At 38.1% G+C, this 21,318-nt stretch overlaps 1 protein-coding gene across 3 annotated transcripts; it reads right to left on the bottom strand.

The window, feature by feature from the left end:
* Positions 1 to 6,185: 6,185 nt before the first annotated feature.
* Positions 6,186 to 19,349, bottom strand: LOC136252744 (transcription elongation factor SPT5-like). Of its 3 annotated transcripts, XR_010699777.1 has the most exons (5): positions 16,174 to 16,374; positions 8,783 to 8,947; positions 8,049 to 8,200; positions 7,039 to 8,001; positions 6,186 to 6,985 (listed from the first exon to the last, which is right to left on the bottom strand). XR_010699777.1 is itself a non-coding variant. In XM_066045310.1 (4 exons), exons 1-3 carry the CDS (start codon positions 16,184 to 16,186, stop codon positions 8,096 to 8,098), a joined length of 303 nt encoding a protein of 100 aa, XP_065901382.1. In that variant the 5' UTR covers positions 16,187 to 16,369; the 3' UTR covers positions 7,804 to 8,001; positions 8,049 to 8,095. The 3 variants fall into 3 exon arrangements, 1 of the variants encoding a protein (XP_065901382.1); XR_010699778.1 differs by lacking the exons at positions 6,186 to 6,985; positions 16,174 to 16,374 and adding an exon at positions 19,316 to 19,349 and having other exon boundaries at positions 7,804 to 8,001; XM_066045310.1 differs by lacking the exon at positions 6,186 to 6,985 and having other exon boundaries at positions 7,804 to 8,001; positions 8,783 to 8,967; positions 16,174 to 16,369.
* Positions 19,350 to 21,318: the final 1,969 nt, after the last annotated feature.

Below are 21,318 nucleotides of genomic sequence, written 5' to 3'. Positions count from 1 at the left end.
ACTGCAGGCTTTTTAACCTAATACTGAAGTGGTTACTTTAATTCCTGCTATAGTTAAAGCAACACCTGGTGGTTATTATTACCTACCTTGATGGAGGTACTTTCAACCCACACAAAGTTGTTATAACATTTTGGATTTTGGTTGATGTTACCAACCTTAGGTTAAAGTTACCTCTTCACATAGATGGTTCCTATAACCTTTAAAATAAATGGTTGCTTCTACCTAAAATTTTGGTTACCTGAGTTTCTGGTAAAACTACCCATTTTTTTGGGTTAAATCTACCTTTCAGTTTTTACAGTGTAGCTGGATTCTGTACAGGTGATTTTTTGCTGCTGAGCTCTTTACAGAATGGTTTCTTTGTAGCTGAACTCTCTACAAGGTAACTTCTTCTAACTGATCTCTCTACAGGGAGATTTGTTTGTAGCTGAACTCTCTACAGGTGATTTGTTTGCAGCTGAACTATCTAGATGATGGTTTCTTTGTAGCTGAACTCTCTACAAGGTAATTTCTTCTAGCTGAACTCTCTACATGGTGGTTTCTTTGTAGCTGAACTCTCTACAAGGTGACTTCTTCTAGCTGATCTCTCTACAGGGTGATTTGTTTGTAGCTGAACTCTCTTCATGATGGTTTCTTTGTAGCTGAACTCTCTACAAGGTAACTTCTTCTAACTGAACTCTCTACAGGGAGATTTGTTTGCAGCTGAACTCTCTTCATGATGGTTTCTTTGTAGCTGAACTCTCTACAAGGCAACTTCTTCTAGCTGAACTCCCTACATGGTGGTTTCTTTGTAGCTGAGCTCTCTACAGGTGATTTGTTTGCAGCTGAACTATCCACATGATGGTTTCTTTAAATTTGTAGCTGAACTCTCTACAAGGTATAACTTCTTCTAGCTGATCTCTCTACAGGGTGATTTGTTTGTAGCTGAATTCTGTACAGGTGATTTGTTTGCAGCTGAGCTCTTTACAGAATGGTTTCTTTGTAGCTGAACTCTCTACAAGGTAACTTCTTCCAACTAAACTCTCTACAGGGAGATTTGTTTGCAGCTGAACTCTCTTCATGATGGTTTCTTTGTAGCTGAACTCTCTACAAGGCAACTTCTTCTAGCTGAACTCCCTACATTGTGGTTTCTTTGTAGCTGAACTCTCTACAAGGTGACTTCTTCTAGCTGATCTTTCTACAGGGTGATTTGTTTGTAGCTGAATTCTGTACAGGTGATTTGTTTGCAGCTGCATGAGGTCTTTACAGAATGGTTTCTTTGTAGCTGAACTCTATACAAGGTAGCTTCTTCTAGCTGATGTCTCCACAAGGTCACTAGTTTGTAGCTGAACTTTCTACATGGTAGTTTCTTTCTAACTGAACTCTCTACAAGGTAACTTTTTTTAGCTGATCTCTCTACAGGGAGATTGGTTTGTAGCTGAACTCTCTACAGGTGATTTGTTTGCAGCTGAACTATCTAGATGATGGTTTCTTTGTAGCTGAACTCTCTACAAGGTAATTTCTTCTAGCTGAACTCTCTACATGGTGGTTTCTTTGTAGCTGAACTCTCTACAAGTTAACTTATTCTAACTGATCTTTCTACAGGGCAATTTGTTTGTGGCAGAATTTTCTACAGGGTGATTTCTTTGCAGCTGAACTCTCTACATTGTGGTTTCTTTTTACTGTAGCTGAACTCTCTACAAGGTAATTTCTTCTAGCTGATCTCTCTACAGGGTGATTTGTTTGTAGCTGAATTCTATACAGGTGATTTGAGCTCTTTACAGAATGGTTTCTTTGTAGCTGAACTCTCTACTAGGTAACTTCTTCTAAATGAACTCTCCACAGGGAGATTTGTTTGCAGCTGAACTCTCTTCATAATGGTTTCTTTGTAGCTGAACTCTCTACAAGTTAGCTTCTTCTAGCTGATGTCTCCACAAGGTCACTAGTTTGTAGCTGAACTTTCTACATGGTGGTTTCTTTGTAACTGAACTCTCTACAAGGTAACTTCTTCTAGCTGATCTCACTACAGGGTGATTTGTTTGCAGCTGAGCTCTTTACAGAATGGTTTCTATGTAGCTGAACTCTTTACAAGGAAACTTCTCCTAGCTGATCTCTCTACAGGGTGATTTGTTTGTAGCTGAACTATCAACAAGGCAACTTCTTCTAGCTGATCTCTCTACAGGGTGATTTGTTTGTAGCTGAATTCTGTACAGGTAATTGTTTTGCAGCTGAACTCTTTACAGAATGGTTTCTATGTAGCTGAACTCTTTACAAGGTAATTTCTTCTAGCTGATGTCTCTACAGGGTCACTAGTTTGTAAATGAATTCTCTACATGGTGGTTTCTTTGTAACTGAACTCTCTACAAGGAAACTTCTCCTAGCTGATTTCTCTACAGGGAGATTTGTTTGTAGCTGAACTCTCTACAGGTGATTTGTTTGCAACTGAACTCTCTACATGATGGTTTCTTTGTAGCTGAACTCTCTACTAGGTAACTTCTTCTAGCTGATCTCTCTACAGGGCGATTTGTTTGTAGCTGAACTCTCTACATTGTGGTTTCTTTGTAGCTGAACTCTACAAGGGGATTTCTTCTAGCTAAATTATCTCTTTCTATAGTTGCATGAATTCCCTACAAGGTAACTTCTTCTAGCTGATCTCTCTACAGGGTGAATTGTTTGTGACTGATCTCTCTACAGGGTGACTTGTTTGTAGCTGATCTCTATACAGGTTGCTTGTTTCTAACTGATCTCTTGAATTCTCTTCGGGTGACTGCTCTATTAGGATGACTGCTCTATTAGAGTATCTCGATCTCGCACTTGCTACACCAAGTTGGATTTAGTGTTATAACTCCGTGGCTTTAAGACTGATTCTTCTACACCATTGAAGAGCCTTTCTAAGATGATAACTCCATCTGTACAGCGATTTTCAAAGCATTACCCCAAGCGGTTTACCTGGTAGGCGTGGCAAGCAGTCGTTTTTTTATTAGCCAATCTCGATTGCGTAATTGTTACGTACTGTTGGTTTTTTCGTTGTATCTTCCTGGTTTTTAGCTCGATTTCCTTCAAACCACAAAAGGTTTGAGGTTCAATAGTTAACCTATTCACCCACCGATTTTCAGCTTCTTCCCATACGCGGTTTACCCTGTAGGCGTGACAACATATTGTTGTTATTTTTCGTGAATAATCGCTCATAACTCTTTGCCTGTTTATCGTATTCCAACCAAAGTTGGTACAGAGATGCGCCTTTATACCCCCTTCTGTGTGCCAAAATTCAAGGCGATCGGATATGGCGTTCGCGTTTTATAGCAGTTTATTATTATTATTATTATTATTATAATTGCAAGACCTCGCACAGCGAGTATAAATGCAATATATAAATCAAAATATATAGCTAAAGCTAACTAATTACAATTTTACAGTTCATTTATAAGAAGGTTGTTAAACACAGTGATAGATGAAGCTTCAACAGTCTCTGGTTGCAAGTTGTTCCATAGTATAGCAGTGGAAGGAAAGAAGCTGAATTTATATGTGTCAATTCTAGTGAATGGCAGGGTAAGTTTGTACTCATGACCCCGGGTAATTCCTCTATTAAAAGTGATACATTCTGGTAGAGTAAGGTCCACAATATGATGAGTAATTTTGTACATTATTTGGAGTCTTAACATATTTCGACGATAATTTAAACTGTTCCATTTCAAGGTAGTTAGCATTTGTGTTACACTGCTGGTGGAGCGAAAATCTCCAATAACAAATCTGGCTGCGCGCCTTTGAACAGCTTCTAGCTTGTTAATATTACATTGGGTGTGAGGGGCCCAGACACAAGTAGCATACTCCAGTATAGGACGCACATACATCAGGTAAGCTTCAGCTTTCACTTCACGCTGGCATGAAGACAGATTTCTTCTCAGGAAGGACAAGGTATTGTTTGCTTTCTTACATACTAAATTTACATGTGTGTTGAAAGTAAGCTTGGAGTCAATCATTACTCCCAAATATCTAGCTTCATTTACACACTTTAGTGGTTCATCATATAATAAGTACAACTTCTTGATGATCTGTTTCAGTGAAATGTGTAGAACTTCACATTTATTCACGTTTAACATCATTAACCACTTATTTGCCCAAAGCTGTAAATTGTATAAGTCTTGCTGAAGAGTTTTTTGATCGATTTGATTGGTTATTGGTCTATATAACACACAGTCGTCTGCGAAAAGACCACAGGATGATGATATACACTCTGGTAAATCATTGATATAGACCAGTTTTTGTAAGTGTGCGAAAAGAGGAAGAAAATAAGAAAAACAAACGAAGAAACTAAGCCAATTTTTGAAGTCGCATATCTCGGGAACGCTAGAAAGCGATTTCGCTCAAATTTGGAATGTGTAGTACTGAAGGTGGAGGGAGTGTCCACAGCAAAAATCGTCTTGTTTCATCGAGGCAGCACAGAGCTATGGAGGTGCGAAAATTGCGTTTTCTTTCTTCCTGTCAATATACTCACGGGTGTTACGCGCCGGCTTCTTGGGCCGCACGACACACTACCGTGTGTCTTGATCTTCACTCAGCAGGGTTTCCAATGAATGACAATATTATTACTGTATGTGTTCTCTGTTGTAAGCAACTTGAAGATATTGTACTGGTAGCTTAGTAGCTATAATTAGGGCACATGCTACTGTACAGCCAATAGTGCATATAAGGCCCCTATTTGGTGATTATTAGTTTCTCATCCACCGCCCGCACCCTTCTTAAGCTACCGCATGGTAAGCCATTATTTACCCTGCGCATGCTCAGAAGAACACGTGATACCAAACTGTTATAATCTTTGTTGATGAACGCTACAATTCGCTATATATCACCAGGAGAACTGTTGTTTTCCTTAGCAAATTGCTGCAGTGCCAGTTGCAATCGTGCTCTATCGACTTCATCAAAGCAGGCTTTCAGTTGACTGTCGAAAAACAGTTGGCGATCACGAAAAGTGGTGAAGGAAATGTTTGTAGTAAGAAAGAAAGACAATTTGGACAAGGTCTGTACATCAGTGTGTTAATATTATAAAATAATGGCATAATGGTAATACCCTCCCGCCCGCATCATAATAATTAGAAAGGCTGGATGAGAAACTAATAATCACCGAATAGGGGCCTAACTATACCACAGTGACTGTTAATATCTAGTTGAACATAATTATTGTATTACATATTAGCTTGTATGTCATGCAATACTAGCAAATAGTTACAAATGTATTGATCATCCACATTCTACTATACTAATGGGAGAGTCCTATATGATGGTAGCTATATATTATTAGTATTATTGTGAATAAGCTAGTTCATATTAGCATGCATGCACATGTAGCACCAGCATGTGTGGTCTCACTGTTGACTAAATATCAAGTTGATATATATATATAATTATACCTTATTTCAATTATGAATCATCAAAACTGGGTAAATTGGTTGTGTGTAGAAGGCCCTTTATGCATATTTTTGGTCAGAATAATTTGAAGCCTTGTGTTAGGGAGAATGGTAGCCATACACTGCAGATTTGCTGTTTATCAGGCCAAGAAACTTGCAATTTTAACTGCAAATTAATGAATTTAATTTAAACTCAGTGATGTGTATTGCTAGCAACTATGTGATCATAGCAAACAATACCTGCACAACAATTATAAGCTGTTACTTGTAAAAAATGAACAGGTAGTGCAAAGTTGACAGGTCCACTTGATATTCTATACATCCAGTGTAGCAATAGCTACAACCAGTTACCTAAATGTCTCAAAATTTAAACATGCATAGCAAAAGCAGCTGCGCATGCAACCATAACAATGCATATCCATTTATGGAGCTACTTCAGATCTAGTGCTTCAACACAGACATAATTCTGCCTCAGGATAAAAATAGTACAATCAATGCATTGGACTCATGTTTTCTTTTTACAGTATACTCAAGATAGAGTAATATAAGCAGGTTCTCATGCACTTTATCTGTACTTTGCATACAATGTTAATAAAGTTCACAGCACTGTTAATAATGATGTACAATGCTACATTTTATTAATTCTATTCAAACATATGGAAACCAAAACATATGGAAACCAAAATGCACATTTTAAAAAGACTACAGGGATATTGTAGTTCTATTTCTCTACCTCAGTCCATCAAGCTTTATGATTATGTAAAGCTAGTGTTATACTGTGCCGTCATGCAACATTAATTGCAATATACACTCATGTCGCTGAGATTTAATACTAGAATAAGCACTACCTTATAATACATAATAGTACGCAATATAAAAAAAAGAATTTAGTTTAGCACTGAATTTCATTATACAATTTAATGTACATACTTAGCTATGTGGTGTAGCATAATTATAATTTTAGGCCTTATAGTCCAAACAAATGCATACACTTCACAGTTGTACATTGTGCTCTTGTTTATATACAATATTCATTACATCCATGTGTACTTTATTTAACTAGTGGATCCGGTATAACTAACCAGACCATTGTGTTAAGGCAACTGCACAACTACCTTAATTGTACTTAAAGTAAATCATACACCATACAAAGTATAGCTACAAAAGTTAAAAACAATTTTTTTAAAAACTTAGGAATATAGCCATGCACATTTGGCACCATAATACATTGTTGTGTTCTATCTGATTATAATCCATGATCATGATGAGAAATTTTGAAGTATAAGTAGTCATCTTTATGAAATGTAGAGTTTGTTTGAAGATGATTGTGTGCAAGATATTCTGGACACTTGCTGTAATGTGGACGCAAGCCAATATTCCACTCAGAATGGAAAAGCACTGTATCTTTTACATTCTCTGCATCTATCTTGTTATAACCCTTAAATTCAAAGGATGCAGGGTACATGGAGACCCCTTTGTCATAGTACTCCCTTGGTCCTGTCACCTTGCAGCAATAGACAAACCTTCTATGTTTAAAAAATGCAGCAAGCTGCTGAAACTATCTGGTGGGACATGTCCAACAATAGTACCTTCTTTGCACATGGCTACAGCAAAGGGATAATGGATGTTACCGCTTTCATACTTTACAACTCCTCACCGATATGACTTAAATTGTCCAAATTTCCTTGAATAGTAAAGAATTTCAACCATAAAAACGTTCCCCAAACAATACCGCCGCATAATATACACATGGTAGCCACATAATACTTTCTATTGCAAAAGTGTCGGCACAAGCCACTGTTGATGCCATTTAATGACAATCACATGTCATTGAGTTTTACTTTTGCTTGCTCACACATTTTACAATCGCACAAATTTCTGCTAAAGAATAATTTGGCTGGTTCGCAAATTTTAGGACTCGTAGACAAAACCTGCTATACGGTACTCAGAATGATTACAAAATAATTATTTCTAATTACTATGCAAATACTAGCTCAGTATTAAAAAATAGTATCGGTATCGGACCGATACCGCTGTTTTCATGAAGTATCGGAATCGGCCATTATATTGTTGCAGATACCGATTCTTATCACGTGCGAGAATAAAATAACGTTCGTTTGTACTTGCTTATTTTACTAGCACAGTGGACACCTAATAGCATCAAGTATAACACCAATAGCTACCAGCAAAATTACTGATCTATGCTGCAACCTACGTGTGAAAACGCTTTACTGAGAAAAATCGATATACTCTAATAGAACAGTCAATAACTCTAATAGAGCAATAAGGTAAAAGTGGCTGTTTTAGTATTAGAATATTTTGTGTTTTTGTAAGCACCATTATGGTATTATCTACACCTCTCCAGTAAAAATACTGGAAAATCCACTGGTTTGCATTTCAGTGACTTCCTACTTTGTGGATCTTGATTGACTACTTCATTATAGACATGAACCATACTGAAAACCTGTACAAGAATACCATGAAATGTACTATATAATAAATGTGTGCACTATGAAGTAGCTACTTTAAGGTACTTGGTATCGGTACTTGTACTTGCAGATACTTCCCAGCTGAGTACTTGGTATTTGAAGTATCGGTAAAAAGTGGAATCGGTGCAGCCCTAAAAAATAGCACTGCAAGTCAATGTGTGTATTCACTATACTGTACTTATTGCTTCAGCATCAAAACCCTTTTGAGGTGGACGGCGTCTAGTCTTACGGTGGGTCTTGTGACCTAAGGTGACCTCTCTTATGATTGTAGTCAACTCTTGGGATCATCAGCAATACTGCTTTATTACAAGAGCAGTCTACATAGTCAACCTGATCAATGAAATGTTGATGTAAAGACACACACAATACACTACAGACATGCAAAATATGTACACACTACAGAAATACACACACACACACACACACACACACACACACACACACACACACACACACACACACACACACACACACACACACACACACACACACACACACACACACACACACACTACATGCACACACACACACAAAGCAAGCTAAGTAAAACCTTTGGTTGTTGCTAGCAGTCACGCCTACCCAATGAATCAGCACTGGGACACCTGTGCACTACTCAGGTGCTTTGATTCAGTGTAACCCACAGGAGGTTGTACCATGTCTCACAGATAAAGGTGTGGGCACCCGAAGTCCCACCTGAATCTTCCAGTTGTGAGACATGGACATTTTGCATTGCTCCCCAGGTACCCATTGATGTTACTGCTGCGTAGGTTGCTTCCCCAGTTGACACCAGACCACCAGGTCCCCATTTAAACAGCTGGAGCAATAATGTGAGTAACATTTCTTGCTCAAGGAAACCACACACACACACACACACACACAAACTCAAACACAACACGTGCACACACAACTCACCCTGGAAATATCAACTTTAAACATTCCTCTCTTAATATGCACCCATGATCCCCTCTTAATCCCGGACAACTCCCTGACAACTTTCAGCACATCAACCATCTCCTTTATAGGATCCATCAACTGTTGCCACTTGCCCATTGTTAGGTTACCAATGTTCTCTGTGGCCTGAGGATACCAATAAAACACTGTAATGATACACATAACATTAAGCACACCAAGTAATAAGTATATGAGTACTGTACATATAAATGTGTAATTAAGCTAACTTTTAAAATAAAATAAAATGACTTGAACATAATATGGACCATTCAACATATAATATACTTATATCATACAGTACAGTAGTACTAATAGTAGGGACCACAAAGGAGTAGGCATGGCCCACAAAAAAAAAAACATGACCCAAAACCAGCCTCAATTTTCTTGATGATCAGGCAGTATTGGTTAGGTAAAACTAAGTCCAAACAAGCTTTCAGATCAACCCATAGCACTTTCAACAAGTTGCTACGGATTTTTTAAAACATATAATTTTGGCAGGTTATATAGAGCCGGTACCGGTTACACTGTTTTGCCGGCTATTTTGCCGGCAGTGGAGGGTATAATACTTAGAATGTTACGTGCATTAAAAAAAAAACTTGTACAAAAAACCTAAGAAAGCGAAAATAAAAGTTGTCTAAGCGGGGGTTCGAACCCGGGCATCCGTACTCATAAGCAATGTTTGTAACGATTATACCACCGGTGCTGCAGCTAGTCATATTATTTAGTTTCTACGTTATAAACATCCGACTGAAGTGACTTCTATGTGAAGAAGAAACCAAAGCTGAACCCTAGCCTACCCCTAACGCTAAGGAACTACTTTTCACATCCCCTAAAGTTGAATGCTAGGGGCAACCTACTAGACGCGTGCCCTAAAGTTGAATGCTCGGGGCAACCTACTAGTGCCGGCACAATAGCCGTTAGTGTTTGCAAACCGGTACCGGCTAAATATACACTTCGTAATCTTCGTATAATTTTCTACTGACTGACTGAATGATTCCTTCAGACAAGCACAACTCGATAATGGCTAAGGCTACGGGCTTGATTTTTTCACTGCTCGACGTTGCTCCGGCCTGAGAGGTACCACAGTATTCTTTATGGATTTACCAGTGTCCTCCTTTGTGTCCCATTCATCTTTGCTGACAGTGAAAGGTGGTGATTTGGTGGTAGCACGTGATAGCTTCCCTTCATAATGGAAATTGTCCATATTTTCTTAGTGGCTACTTTGATTGCAGAGGCACTTTTCGAACAGTTCTTGATTCGTAACGCTGTGTAACGGGTTGATAAATGGTAGCTGGGGTGCATGGTGCCACTTCTTTTGATGCGGTATGCGTGGGTTTACCAGTCAAAGTATTTCTTATTGTGTTACTGTGATTTGATATCGTACACTACTCCACCTCATTTCAGTACTTTTTATCGATGTGCTATGGTCCCTAGGGTTGGGAGGTATTTTTTTAGGTATTAGTAGTTAATAAAGGTATTTATCAGATACTGAAGTGGTTTTCTAAAAATACCAAATACCGAATTTGATGTAGTAATTAATTTTTGGTGGTTTATTGTAGACCATACGTACATGAAGTCAAGCCCCATACAGCCATGTTTACGCTGTGGAAAAGCACAGAGCTATGTGTGCTGACGTATTCACAATGGTTTTTACTTTTTGGGATACTTCAAAACTTACTTTGTAGCACAATATTATTGTTGTTTCATTTTTATCTTTTAAAACAATGTGCGTATAAGTGCAAATCATAGCTTACCCATGTTTAAAAGGTATTTGTGACCAGATTTTACAGAACCGATCCAAATCGCACATCAGGCAAAATCAAACTAACACCACCAGTGGATAGCTACACTATCGTACTACAAGTTTTGACCCTCAGCACTACTCAAACTACACGAGGCTGGCTTTTACATACGTCTTTTCTGGGTGGTGTGGAGTGTTCGAATGGCGGTTTCAGGCCTTGTGAAGGACCTGGCTTGGCAAGAGTCAGTGGTTTACTGGTGGACAGCCTTATAATGTTGGCCAGACGTGTTCTCTGTTGATTTTGCTACACATCAGCCACTAAGGAGCCAGCACAGCCCTGTAATCTAGTGTCTGGACTTCAATCGTGGTCTGCCTCCATTTTGAAGTCTAACTTTTGCCCTCCCCGCTACCCCCCAGCCTCCACCCCTTTGTGAGCACTCGTGATACTACTTCGCTCGTCCAACTGCTCAGATTTTCTATCTTATTTGGCGGGAAACTGTACAAGCAGCTACAAGTACTGGAAGTGGCTTGAAAGGTAACAGATTGATGCATCTTTTGTGTAAATTTCATACGCGTGCTTGCTATCCTTGGAGAGTTATGCTGGCTTCAATTCTTTAAAACCGTTTATCTCGGAACTTCTAATGTGCGATTTGGATCGTTTTTCCAAAATCCAGTCACATTTAGTGATACCGAGGTATTTTTCCTAATACCGTACCGTTCTTCAAAAATGCAATACCGCCCATCCCTAATGGTCCCTACTCTGGTTGAAAGTTGCAAAATATTTTTGTGTAGTTGTACCAATATGGGACCAATGCTTTATGCACAAGCACACAAACACGTAGGATTTGCAAGTACGTACACACAATACAAACGTAGAATACAGAAAAGAGTTGTGTAAAAGAGCGCTGTCAGTAATTCATATGTAGCAGTTACAAAAAAGCAAATACTACAAGGAGATGGTCATACTAATAGGTGGTTGATAACTTAAAGATCACTGTATCTTAACCCACTCCCACACTCCATATGGTTAGTATACACAGGATACTACCTATGGTATATGGTTTTTACTCTTCAATATTCTTGTAAAGTAAAGCACCTTAGCAAGTCACTACACTACAACAAAGCCTTATATGATCAACCACACCTCTCTAGTACCATTTAACTGTAAATATTCCCTGTAAGTACACTGTAGTGTTATTGCAGTGTGGTAGTTTACAGAGTGAGAGTATTGATTGTAACAGTAAGCTAAGTGCTCAGCAAGTACATAAGCCTAAGACTATAGCTCTTCTAGTAACTGCCTTCATTCTACTCTAACTGATCTACATTATCACCTACAACAACAATTATGAACATCATTACACAACTCGGCATACTGATACTGTCTCTACTAGCGGTCAAGGCTGGTGATAAAGCTGATGACAAAGACATCTTCAGTTGAAGATTGTACCACAGAACAGGCTACAATATGCATCCGGAGTGTACAAGCCGGATACTAAACTAGGAAGGTTCACCACTACCGATGTGTGCTGTGACATGACCACTGATGATGGAGGGTGGATCGTGGTGCAAAGAAACAGGAAAGGTAGTCTCGTCAACTTCAATACAAACTGGAGAGATTATCAAAATGGATTTGGAGACCCCAATGGAGACTTCTGGGCTGGACTGAAACTGATGTACATTCTAACACATACCAGCTAGCCAATGGGATGTGGATTATCAAAAGACAAGACCTCCACTACAAACAGTTCAGCGTTGGAGGAGCTAGTCAGGACCTTCCATTAATAGTTGGCCTGGATGGTTCACTGAAACAGATACTGATTGGTTTACGTCATCTTTCCCTCTAAATGGACTGAAATTCAGCACTCCAAACAATGACAACGATGCCAGCAGCACCTTCCACGTGCACTGTGCAGCTAACTACAGGAGTGGATGGTGGCACAATAAATGCTTCCATATTATTAATAACCTCAACTTGCAGCCTCCACAAGTTGGCGCCCATGCACTCTTTGTTGAAATGAAAATCCGTCGCAAGGTATGCACCTCCAACTAAGTGGCATGTACTATTTTTTCACTTGCACTTAAACGTTGTATTGTAACCACACACTATTTTATTGTATAGTGTCACTGTGCCTCATAAATAGTAATTTTTCTTGATATTAATTTTATCGGTGGTCTGTGATACAGGTATATACTGCAATTGAAACAATTTTGAAAAAATAATAATGACACCTGGAAATAAATATGTGAAATGACAAAACAGTGCCAATAAAATGCACTGGCCGAAAAGTCAGTGCCACAACTACTTTAAGCAGTACAACAACTGCCAGCATTTCAATCACAAGCTGCCACCCATGTTCTACACATGCTAGGAGTTGTGCCAACTAGTTCATTGTTGTTTAGTGTGATACATAGGTAAAACACTACACACATCTCAGCTGCCCTAGTGAAGATAACATAAGCACTATAACTGTCTCAATTTGCAACCACCACGAGTTTATATCCACAACACTTTTCATAGAAATGGAATTCTTGAGTTGTTACAATAACTAACACTTAATGTTCAATGTGATAAGATACAACACTACACACATGATAGTATCCTGAACATCAAGTAACCATGTCACGTGCTGCAAAATGTCTACAGTACAGTGATCTTACTAACTAGCAAAATATGTAACTGCAAATTGCGACATGATACCTTGAAGAAAACTAATACAGCACTTTACTTGGATTGTGGGATTGACTACAACAACTTTCAATGGTGCATTTGATCCACTACTACAAAGAATACAAACATACTGCAAATTTATTTTGTCTCGTAATTACATCAATACTTTCAATAACAACCTACAATTGAATGAAATGGAACGAATTGGATATATACTGTACAAGTTTTAAAAATAAAACTCCTTCGCACTATTATACAGATTCTACATGGTGTTAACAGTGACTTGTCCATGACACAGTATACGCAGACACTAGACTGAAAACTTTTTCAACTGCACAGAAAGTCACTTTGTGACTGGCAAAGTGGCAAACACAACTGATGGATCCATAAACATTTTGTCATCATTAAATACAGTACATCAGTGTAGGTTTGTGATATGTAAAGCCACAATAAGTGCAGCCACGTGCACTATTTGAGTGTTCATCACATGCTGAAACAACCTCACTACCACTACAATGCAGAAACTTGTACACAGGATGTGATGTGTGGTTAATGGTTTATATAATGGATACAAGTATGTACTTTCACCTTCAATAAACAGTTTTATTTATCCCACAAATATTACAACAGTACAACCTTATAAGATGAGCCACTCCTTTAGTATGCAAGCAATTTGAGCAATTATATTTAGCGTGCCAGTATAAAGATTCAGAGCAGTTTGTATATTAGGAAGAAAGCTTCTGCAAGAAAGTTCTGGACTAAAAATATCTTCCCTAACTGATCTACCAGACATTATCACCTACAACAACAGTTATGAGCATCATTACACAACTTGTCATGTCAACACTGTTACTACTACTGGTCAATGCTGATCAATACTGTGATAACCTCCTTAAAAGGTACACTGATGATTGTGTCACCATCAAAAATTGCTGTGAGCTGAGGAGAGTGCTACCAAACAGAGCCACATCTGGAGTGTACAAGATGAAAACAAATGCAGTGGGGACTTACACTACTACCGATGTCTACTGTGACATGATCACTGATGGTGGAGGATGGATCGTGATACAAAGAAACAGGAACAATAGCCGTTTGAGCTTCAACCGATTTTGGAAGAGTTATGAGGATGGATTTGGAGATCTCAATGATGACTTCTGGGCTGGACTTAAATTGATGCATATCTTGACACAAACTGGCCAATGGGAGTTGAGGATGGATATTCAAAAGGCAGACAATACCTGGACCTATCTTCACTACAATCGTTTCATTATAGGTAGTGCAAGTCAGGAATATCGACTGACTGTTGGAGAGTTCACAGGGAAAACAGATAACTATTTTTCCCATCACAATGGACTGAAATTCAGCACTACAAATAATGATAATGATCGTGCCCCGGGGAACTGTGCAAGCTATCGTAAGAATGGATGGTGGTACCATTTCTGTTATCACATCAATCTTAATGACATTCCACGTACATTTGCACCAGAAAAAATGGGTCCTGTACGATTTGTTGAGATGAAGATCCGTCGAAAAGACTTTTGTGTATCTCGCTAATTGTCTTTCACATTGTGACAAGTAACCTCACAAACACACACATGATTTTCAAGCACATACCTTTAAACACACTTAGCACAAGCACTTAACTATACGCATCTTTCAAAATTGTAAGTAAGATTACCACAATTGATGGCCTTTTAGGTTACAGATATTAGAGTAGGACTTCTTTCCAGGTAAATAATGACATATGAAATAAACATGTGTACATATCCAGCATCAAATTTATTACCATATACTGGATCTATAATGTACAATGCAGGTTTATGCATGTCAACACCAACACCAGCAGCTTTTCATGTGCCTGTTTAGAGTCTGGACATAGTTTTGGTATTATAGTGTACTGTGTATATAGCCAGAACTTTTCAAGGAACAAAACTTTTGCGAAGCAGCCTAAAATACGATTTTCACATTTTTAAATTCATGAAAGCCTAGAAAACACATTCCATTGTTATACTATGGTAATAGCAACCTCAAAACAGTTCATGATGAAGTTATTTTTTGCTTGCAAAATTCATGAAAGTTTTATCCTTCAAAACTTTCCAGTTATAAGGCATTTCAAGAATGTGCTTTCTTGTGAGCATTAGATAACAATTTATTCAGCTGGAAATTCAATTCCCACCCAGCTGGTTGGTACTGAGTGTGTCACTTGGATGAAATCCGGTAAGCTTGTGGATTCAGTCACATAGTGAGGGTAAAAGGGGAGCCATGGGGGCATGTGCTTTTAATTGTAGGGAAGTGCCTCTCTCCCCTCATATTGGTTTGAAACTTTGCAACATTTACAGAACAATAATGACGGCCAATTATCATACTACAATATTATAGTACTGTATACTAGGATCACAATTAACTGTGCTTTTTCAGCCAAAATTATTATCCTAAAAACAACCTCGATTTCCTTTCATGACAGCTTGGCTGCATTGGTTTGGCACAGCCAAGCCCAAAATGTCCTCAAATCAACCCTAAACCCTTCCAAGAAGTTTCAATAGAATTTTATTCTGATTATATGTGACCGGGTTTGCGAAAGGTATCTTTTCTGCACATTTTACATGCCAGCAATAAACTGATGCTACATTTGGCTCCTTACAGTGATTGACTTGCTCTTAGTTTCAAAATGCAGCCAGATACTATAGCTACACTCGGGGAAAGTTTGGGCAATTATATGAAATGATCAATATGTTATGAAGCTACAAAGTTCAAAAAATGGGGCACGTCTTGTGTGTGTGAAAAAGGTACCTTTATGTCACAAATAACTGATGCCTCCAGCCAAGCACAACTGGAAAATGGTAAGGTTACAGGCTTAATTTATTCACTGTTCGATATTGTTTCATCCCGAGATGAGCCTTTTCGCTAACAGCAGTGCATACAATACACACATCATGGGCTTACCTTTGTGTCCCATCACTTTCTCCTCTGACAGTTTCAAGTGTCAATTCCCATTAGTGCCAATGTCTACAGTACAGTGATCTTTATAACTAGCAAGATACGTAACTGCAAATTGTGACATGCTACCTTGAAAAAATCTTGTACAACACTTTATTTGGATTGTAATGAAATATGGAACAGATTATAGAAATGGAACGAATCAGATTTGTACTGTACAACTAGTTTTAAAACATACTCCTTCATACTATTACACAGATTCTACATAGCGTTAACTGTGACTTGTCCATGACACATTATACAGCAGACACTAGACTGAAAACTTTTTCAACTGCACAGAAAGTCACTTTGTGATTGGCAATCACAGTAGATTGATGAAGCCCTAAATATTTAGTCATCGTGAAATACAGTACATCAGTGTAAGTTTGTGACATACAAAGCTATTAAGTGCAGCCACTATTTGAGTGTTCATCACATGCTGAAATAATCTCACTACCACTACAATACAGAAACCTGTAAACAGGATGTGATGTGTGGTTAATGGTTTATATAATGGATACAAGTATGTACTTTCACCTTCAATAAACAGTTTTATTTATCCCACAAATATTATAACAGTACAACCTTATAAGATGAGCCACTCCTTTAGTATGCAAGCAATTTGAGCAACTATGTTTAGCGTGCCAGTCTAAAGATTCAGAGCAGTTTGTATATTAGGAAGAAAGCTTCTGCAAGAAAGTTCTGGACTAAAAATATCTACTCTAACTGATCTACCAGACATTATTACCTACAACAACAGTTATGAACATCATTACACAACTTGTCATATTAACACTGTTACTACTACTGGTCAATGCTGATCAATATTGTGATAACCTCCTTAAAAGGTACACTGATGATTGTGTCACCATCAAAAATTGCTGTGAGCTGAGGAGAGTGCTACCAAACAGAGCCACATCTGGAGTGTACAAGATGAAAACAAATGCAGTGGGGACTTACACTACTACTGATGTCTACTGTGACATGATCACTGATGGTGGAGGATGGATTGTGATACAAAGAAACAGGAACAATAGCCGTTTGAGCTTCAACCGATTTTGGAAGAGTTATGAGGATGGATTTGGAGATCTCAATGACGACTTCTGGGCTGGACTTAAATTGATGCATATCTTGACACAAAATGGCCAATGGGAGTTGAGGATGGATATTCAAAAGGCAGACAATACCTGGACCTATCTTCACTACAATCGCTTCATTATAGGTAGTGCAAGTCAGGAGTATCAACTGACTGTTGGAGAGTTCACAGGGAAAACAAATAACTATTTTCCTATCACAATGGACTGAAATTCAGCACTACAAATAATGATAATGATCGTGCCCCGGGGAACTGTGCAAGTTATCTTAAGAGTGGATGGTGGTACCATTTCTGTCATCACATCAATCTTAATGAAGTTCCACTTACACATGCAGCAGGAAATATGGGTCCTGTACGATTTGTTGAGATGAAGATCCGTCGAAAAGACTTTTGTGTAGCTCGCTAGTTGTCTTTCACATTGTGACAAGTAACCTCACAAACACACACGTGATTTTCAAGCACATACCTTTAAACACACTTAGCACATGCACTTAACTATACGCACCTTTCAAATTGTAAGTAAAATTACCACAATTGATGCCCTTTAAGGTTACAGGTATTAGAGCAGGATTTCTTTCCAGGTAAATAATGACGTATGAAATAAACATGTGCATATATCCAGCATCAAATTTATTACCATATACTGGATCTATAATGTACGATGCAGGTCAACACCAACACCAGCAACTTTTCATGTGCCTGTCCAGAGTCCTGACATAGTTTTGGTATTATAGTGTACTGTATATATAGCCGGAAATTTTCAAGGAACAAAACTTTTGCGAAGCAGCCTAAAATACGATTTTCACATTTTTAAATTCATGAAAGCCTAGAAAACACATTCCATTGTTATACTACGGTAATAGCAACCTCAAAACAGTTCATGATGAAGCTATTTTTTACTTGCAAAATTCATGAAAGTTTCATCCCTCAAAACTTTCCAGTTATAAGGTATTTCAAGAGTGTGCTTTCTTGTGAGCATTAGATAACAATTTATTCAGCTGGAAACTCAATTCCCACCCAGCTGGTTGGCACTGAGTGTGTCACTTGGATGAAATCCGGTAAGCTTGTGGATTTAGTCACATAGTAAGGGTAAAAGGGGAGCTATAGGGGTATGTGTCCCTAATTGTAGGGAAGTGCCTCTCTCCCCTCAAATTGGTTTGAAACTTTGCAACATCTACAGAACAATAATGACGGCCAATTATCATATTACAATATTATAGTACTGTATTCTAGGATCACAATTAACTGTGCTTTTTCAGCCAAAATATTACCCTAAAAACAACCTCGATTTCCTTTCATGACAGCTTGACAGCATTGGTTTGGCATAGCCAAGCCCAAAAATGTCCTCAAATCAACCCTAAACCCTTCCAAGAAGTTCAATAGAATTTTATTCTGATTATATGTGACCGGGTTTGCGAAAGATCTTTTCTGCACATTTTACATACCAGCAAACAAACTGATGCTACACTTGACTCCTTACAGTGATTAACTTGCTCTTAGTTTCAAAATGCAGCCAGATACTGTAGCTACACTCAGGGAAAGGTTCAGGCAATTATATGAAATGATCAATAAGTTATGAAGCTTCAAAGTTCAACAAATGGGGCACATCTTGTGTACATGAAAAAGGTACCTTTTTGTCACATATAACTGATGCCTCCAGCCAAACACAACTCGAAAATGGTAAGGTTACAGGCTTAATTTATTCACTGTTTGACATTGCTTCATCCTGAGATGTGCCTTTTCGCTAACAGCAGTGCATACAATACACGCATCATGGGCTTACCTTTGTGTCCCATCACTTTCTCCTCTGACAGTTTCAAGTGTCAATTCGCATTAGCGCAAATGTCTACAGTGCAGTAATCTTTCTAACTAGCAAAATACGTAACTGCAAATTGTGAGATGCTACCTTGAAAAAAAACTTGTACAGCACTTTATTTGGATTGTAATGAAATATGGAACAGATTATAGAAATGGAACGAATCAGATTTGTACTGTACAAGTTTTAAAACATACTCCTTCACGCTATTATACAGATTCTACATAGTGTCTTTAGTATGCAAGCAATTTGAGCAACTATATTTAGCATGCCAGTCTAAAGATTCAGAACAGTTTGTATATTAGGGAGAAAGCTTCTGCAAGAATGTTCTAGACTAAAAATATCTTCTTTAACTGATCTACCAGACACTATCACCTACAACAACAGTTATGAACATCATTACACAACTTGTCATATTAACACTGTTACTACTACTGGTCAATGCTGATCAATACTGTGATAACCTCCTTAAAAGGTACACTGATGATTGTGTCACCATCAAAAATTGCTGTGAGCTGAGGAGAGTGCTACCAAACAGAGCCACATCTGGAGTGTACAAGATGAAAACCAATGCAGTGGGGACTTACACTACTACCGATGTCTACTGTGACATGATCACTGATGGTGGAGGATGGATCATGATACAAAGAAACAGGAACAATAGCCGTTTCAGCTTCAATCTATTTTGGAAGAATTACAAGGATGGATTTGGAGATCTCAATGATGACTTCTTAGCTGGACTTGATGCATATCTTGACACAAACTGGTCAATGGGAGTTGAGGATGGACATTCAAAAGGCAGACAATACCTTGACCTATCTTCACTACAATCGCTTCATTATAGGTAGTGCAAGTCAGGAGTATCGACTGACTGTTGAAGAGTTCACAGGAAAATCATTATAACTATTTTTCCCATCACAATGGACTGAAATTCAGCACTACAAACAATGATAATGATCATTTGCCGGGGAACTGTGCAAGTTACCATCGTAGTGGGTGGTGGTACCATTTCTGTCATCATATCAACCTAAATGAAGCTGCACTTACTTATGCAGCAGGAAATATGGGTCCTGTACAATTTGTTGAGATGAAGATCCGTCGAAAAGACTTGTGTCTAGCTCACTAGTTGATACTAGTACTTTACACTGTGACAAGTAACCTCACAAATACACAAACACACACACATGATGCTCAAGCTCATACTTTTAAACATAATAAGCTCATGCACTTAACTATACGTATGCACCATACAAATAATGATGCACTGATACCACTTTACCGACCAATCCGATACCGATACTTTCTTGGTGAAAATTGGCCAATACTGATACTTTGCCATTGAAGCATAAGAAACAGCCAGTATCTCTGATCATCGGCAGTTTAATATTATAATACACTTGCACTGATTGTTAATACACTAGTTGCACTGTACTATTACATTTAACGTTGCATTGCTATACTTGCACTTACACTTGCATGTTGCACTGTCAATTACCACATATAGCTTCAAAGAATTTTCTTTTGTGGCTTCCCATTCTACTGCACTAATAACCATTATTTAAAGCAATTCACAGTGATAGGTTCTTCTGTAAATGGTCCATTCCACTCACTATGCATGCCGCCATATTGAAGTTGAAAACAAATTTGAATTGAAAAAAGCAATTAAATGATGTCGTGTATAATATCGGTTATGCTATTAGGCATTTAAACCATAAATGATACCAATCTTATATCACCAAAAATGGGTGATACTGACAAAAATTATTGGTATTGGTGCATCACTATGTACTGTACAATGTTTTGGCATTACATCTATTTTTTTTTCCCATTTATAGTACACAGAAAACATTCAGGCAATGAGTCTGCCATTGATAAAGTTTGTCATAAAGAATGTATTGATGAACACCCAAGACAGACATTTTTTGTACTTTGACTGTGTTGCATTTTTGTGTATGGATGACCTTTTGTTGATTTAAAATTGAATTATTTAAACCAATTAATACAGAATATAGGGGTGGGACGAGGGTAAAAATGTGACATTTTCTTGCATTTACTGCTCGGAAAAACAATTGACCTTTCCTAGCCTTTAAGTGGTAAGGAAAGATCAAAAGACGGCTGAATCTTTTTAGGAAAGTTGTGGAAATGTGATCATTCCTGGTGAAAGGAAAGGTAAGATAATATTGTGGAAATCTGACATTTC

The sequence above is a fragment of the Dysidea avara genome, chromosome 4 (assembly GCF_963678975.1).
Source record: "Dysidea avara chromosome 4, odDysAvar1.4, whole genome shotgun sequence".
NCBI classification, from domain to species: domain Eukaryota; kingdom Metazoa; phylum Porifera; class Demospongiae; order Dictyoceratida; family Dysideidae; genus Dysidea; species Dysidea avara.
Note: the sequence above shows the minus strand (reverse complement) of the source record. Positions and strands in the feature narration are given on the sequence as shown.

Excerpts from the sequence above, each read along its gene's own strand:
- LOC136252744 (XM_066045310.1), bottom strand. Across the intron at positions 8,201-8,782 it reads TTAAAGTTGATATTTCCAGG|GTTGACTATGTAGACTGCTC; the intron begins GTGAGTTGTGTG and ends TTCATTGATCAG.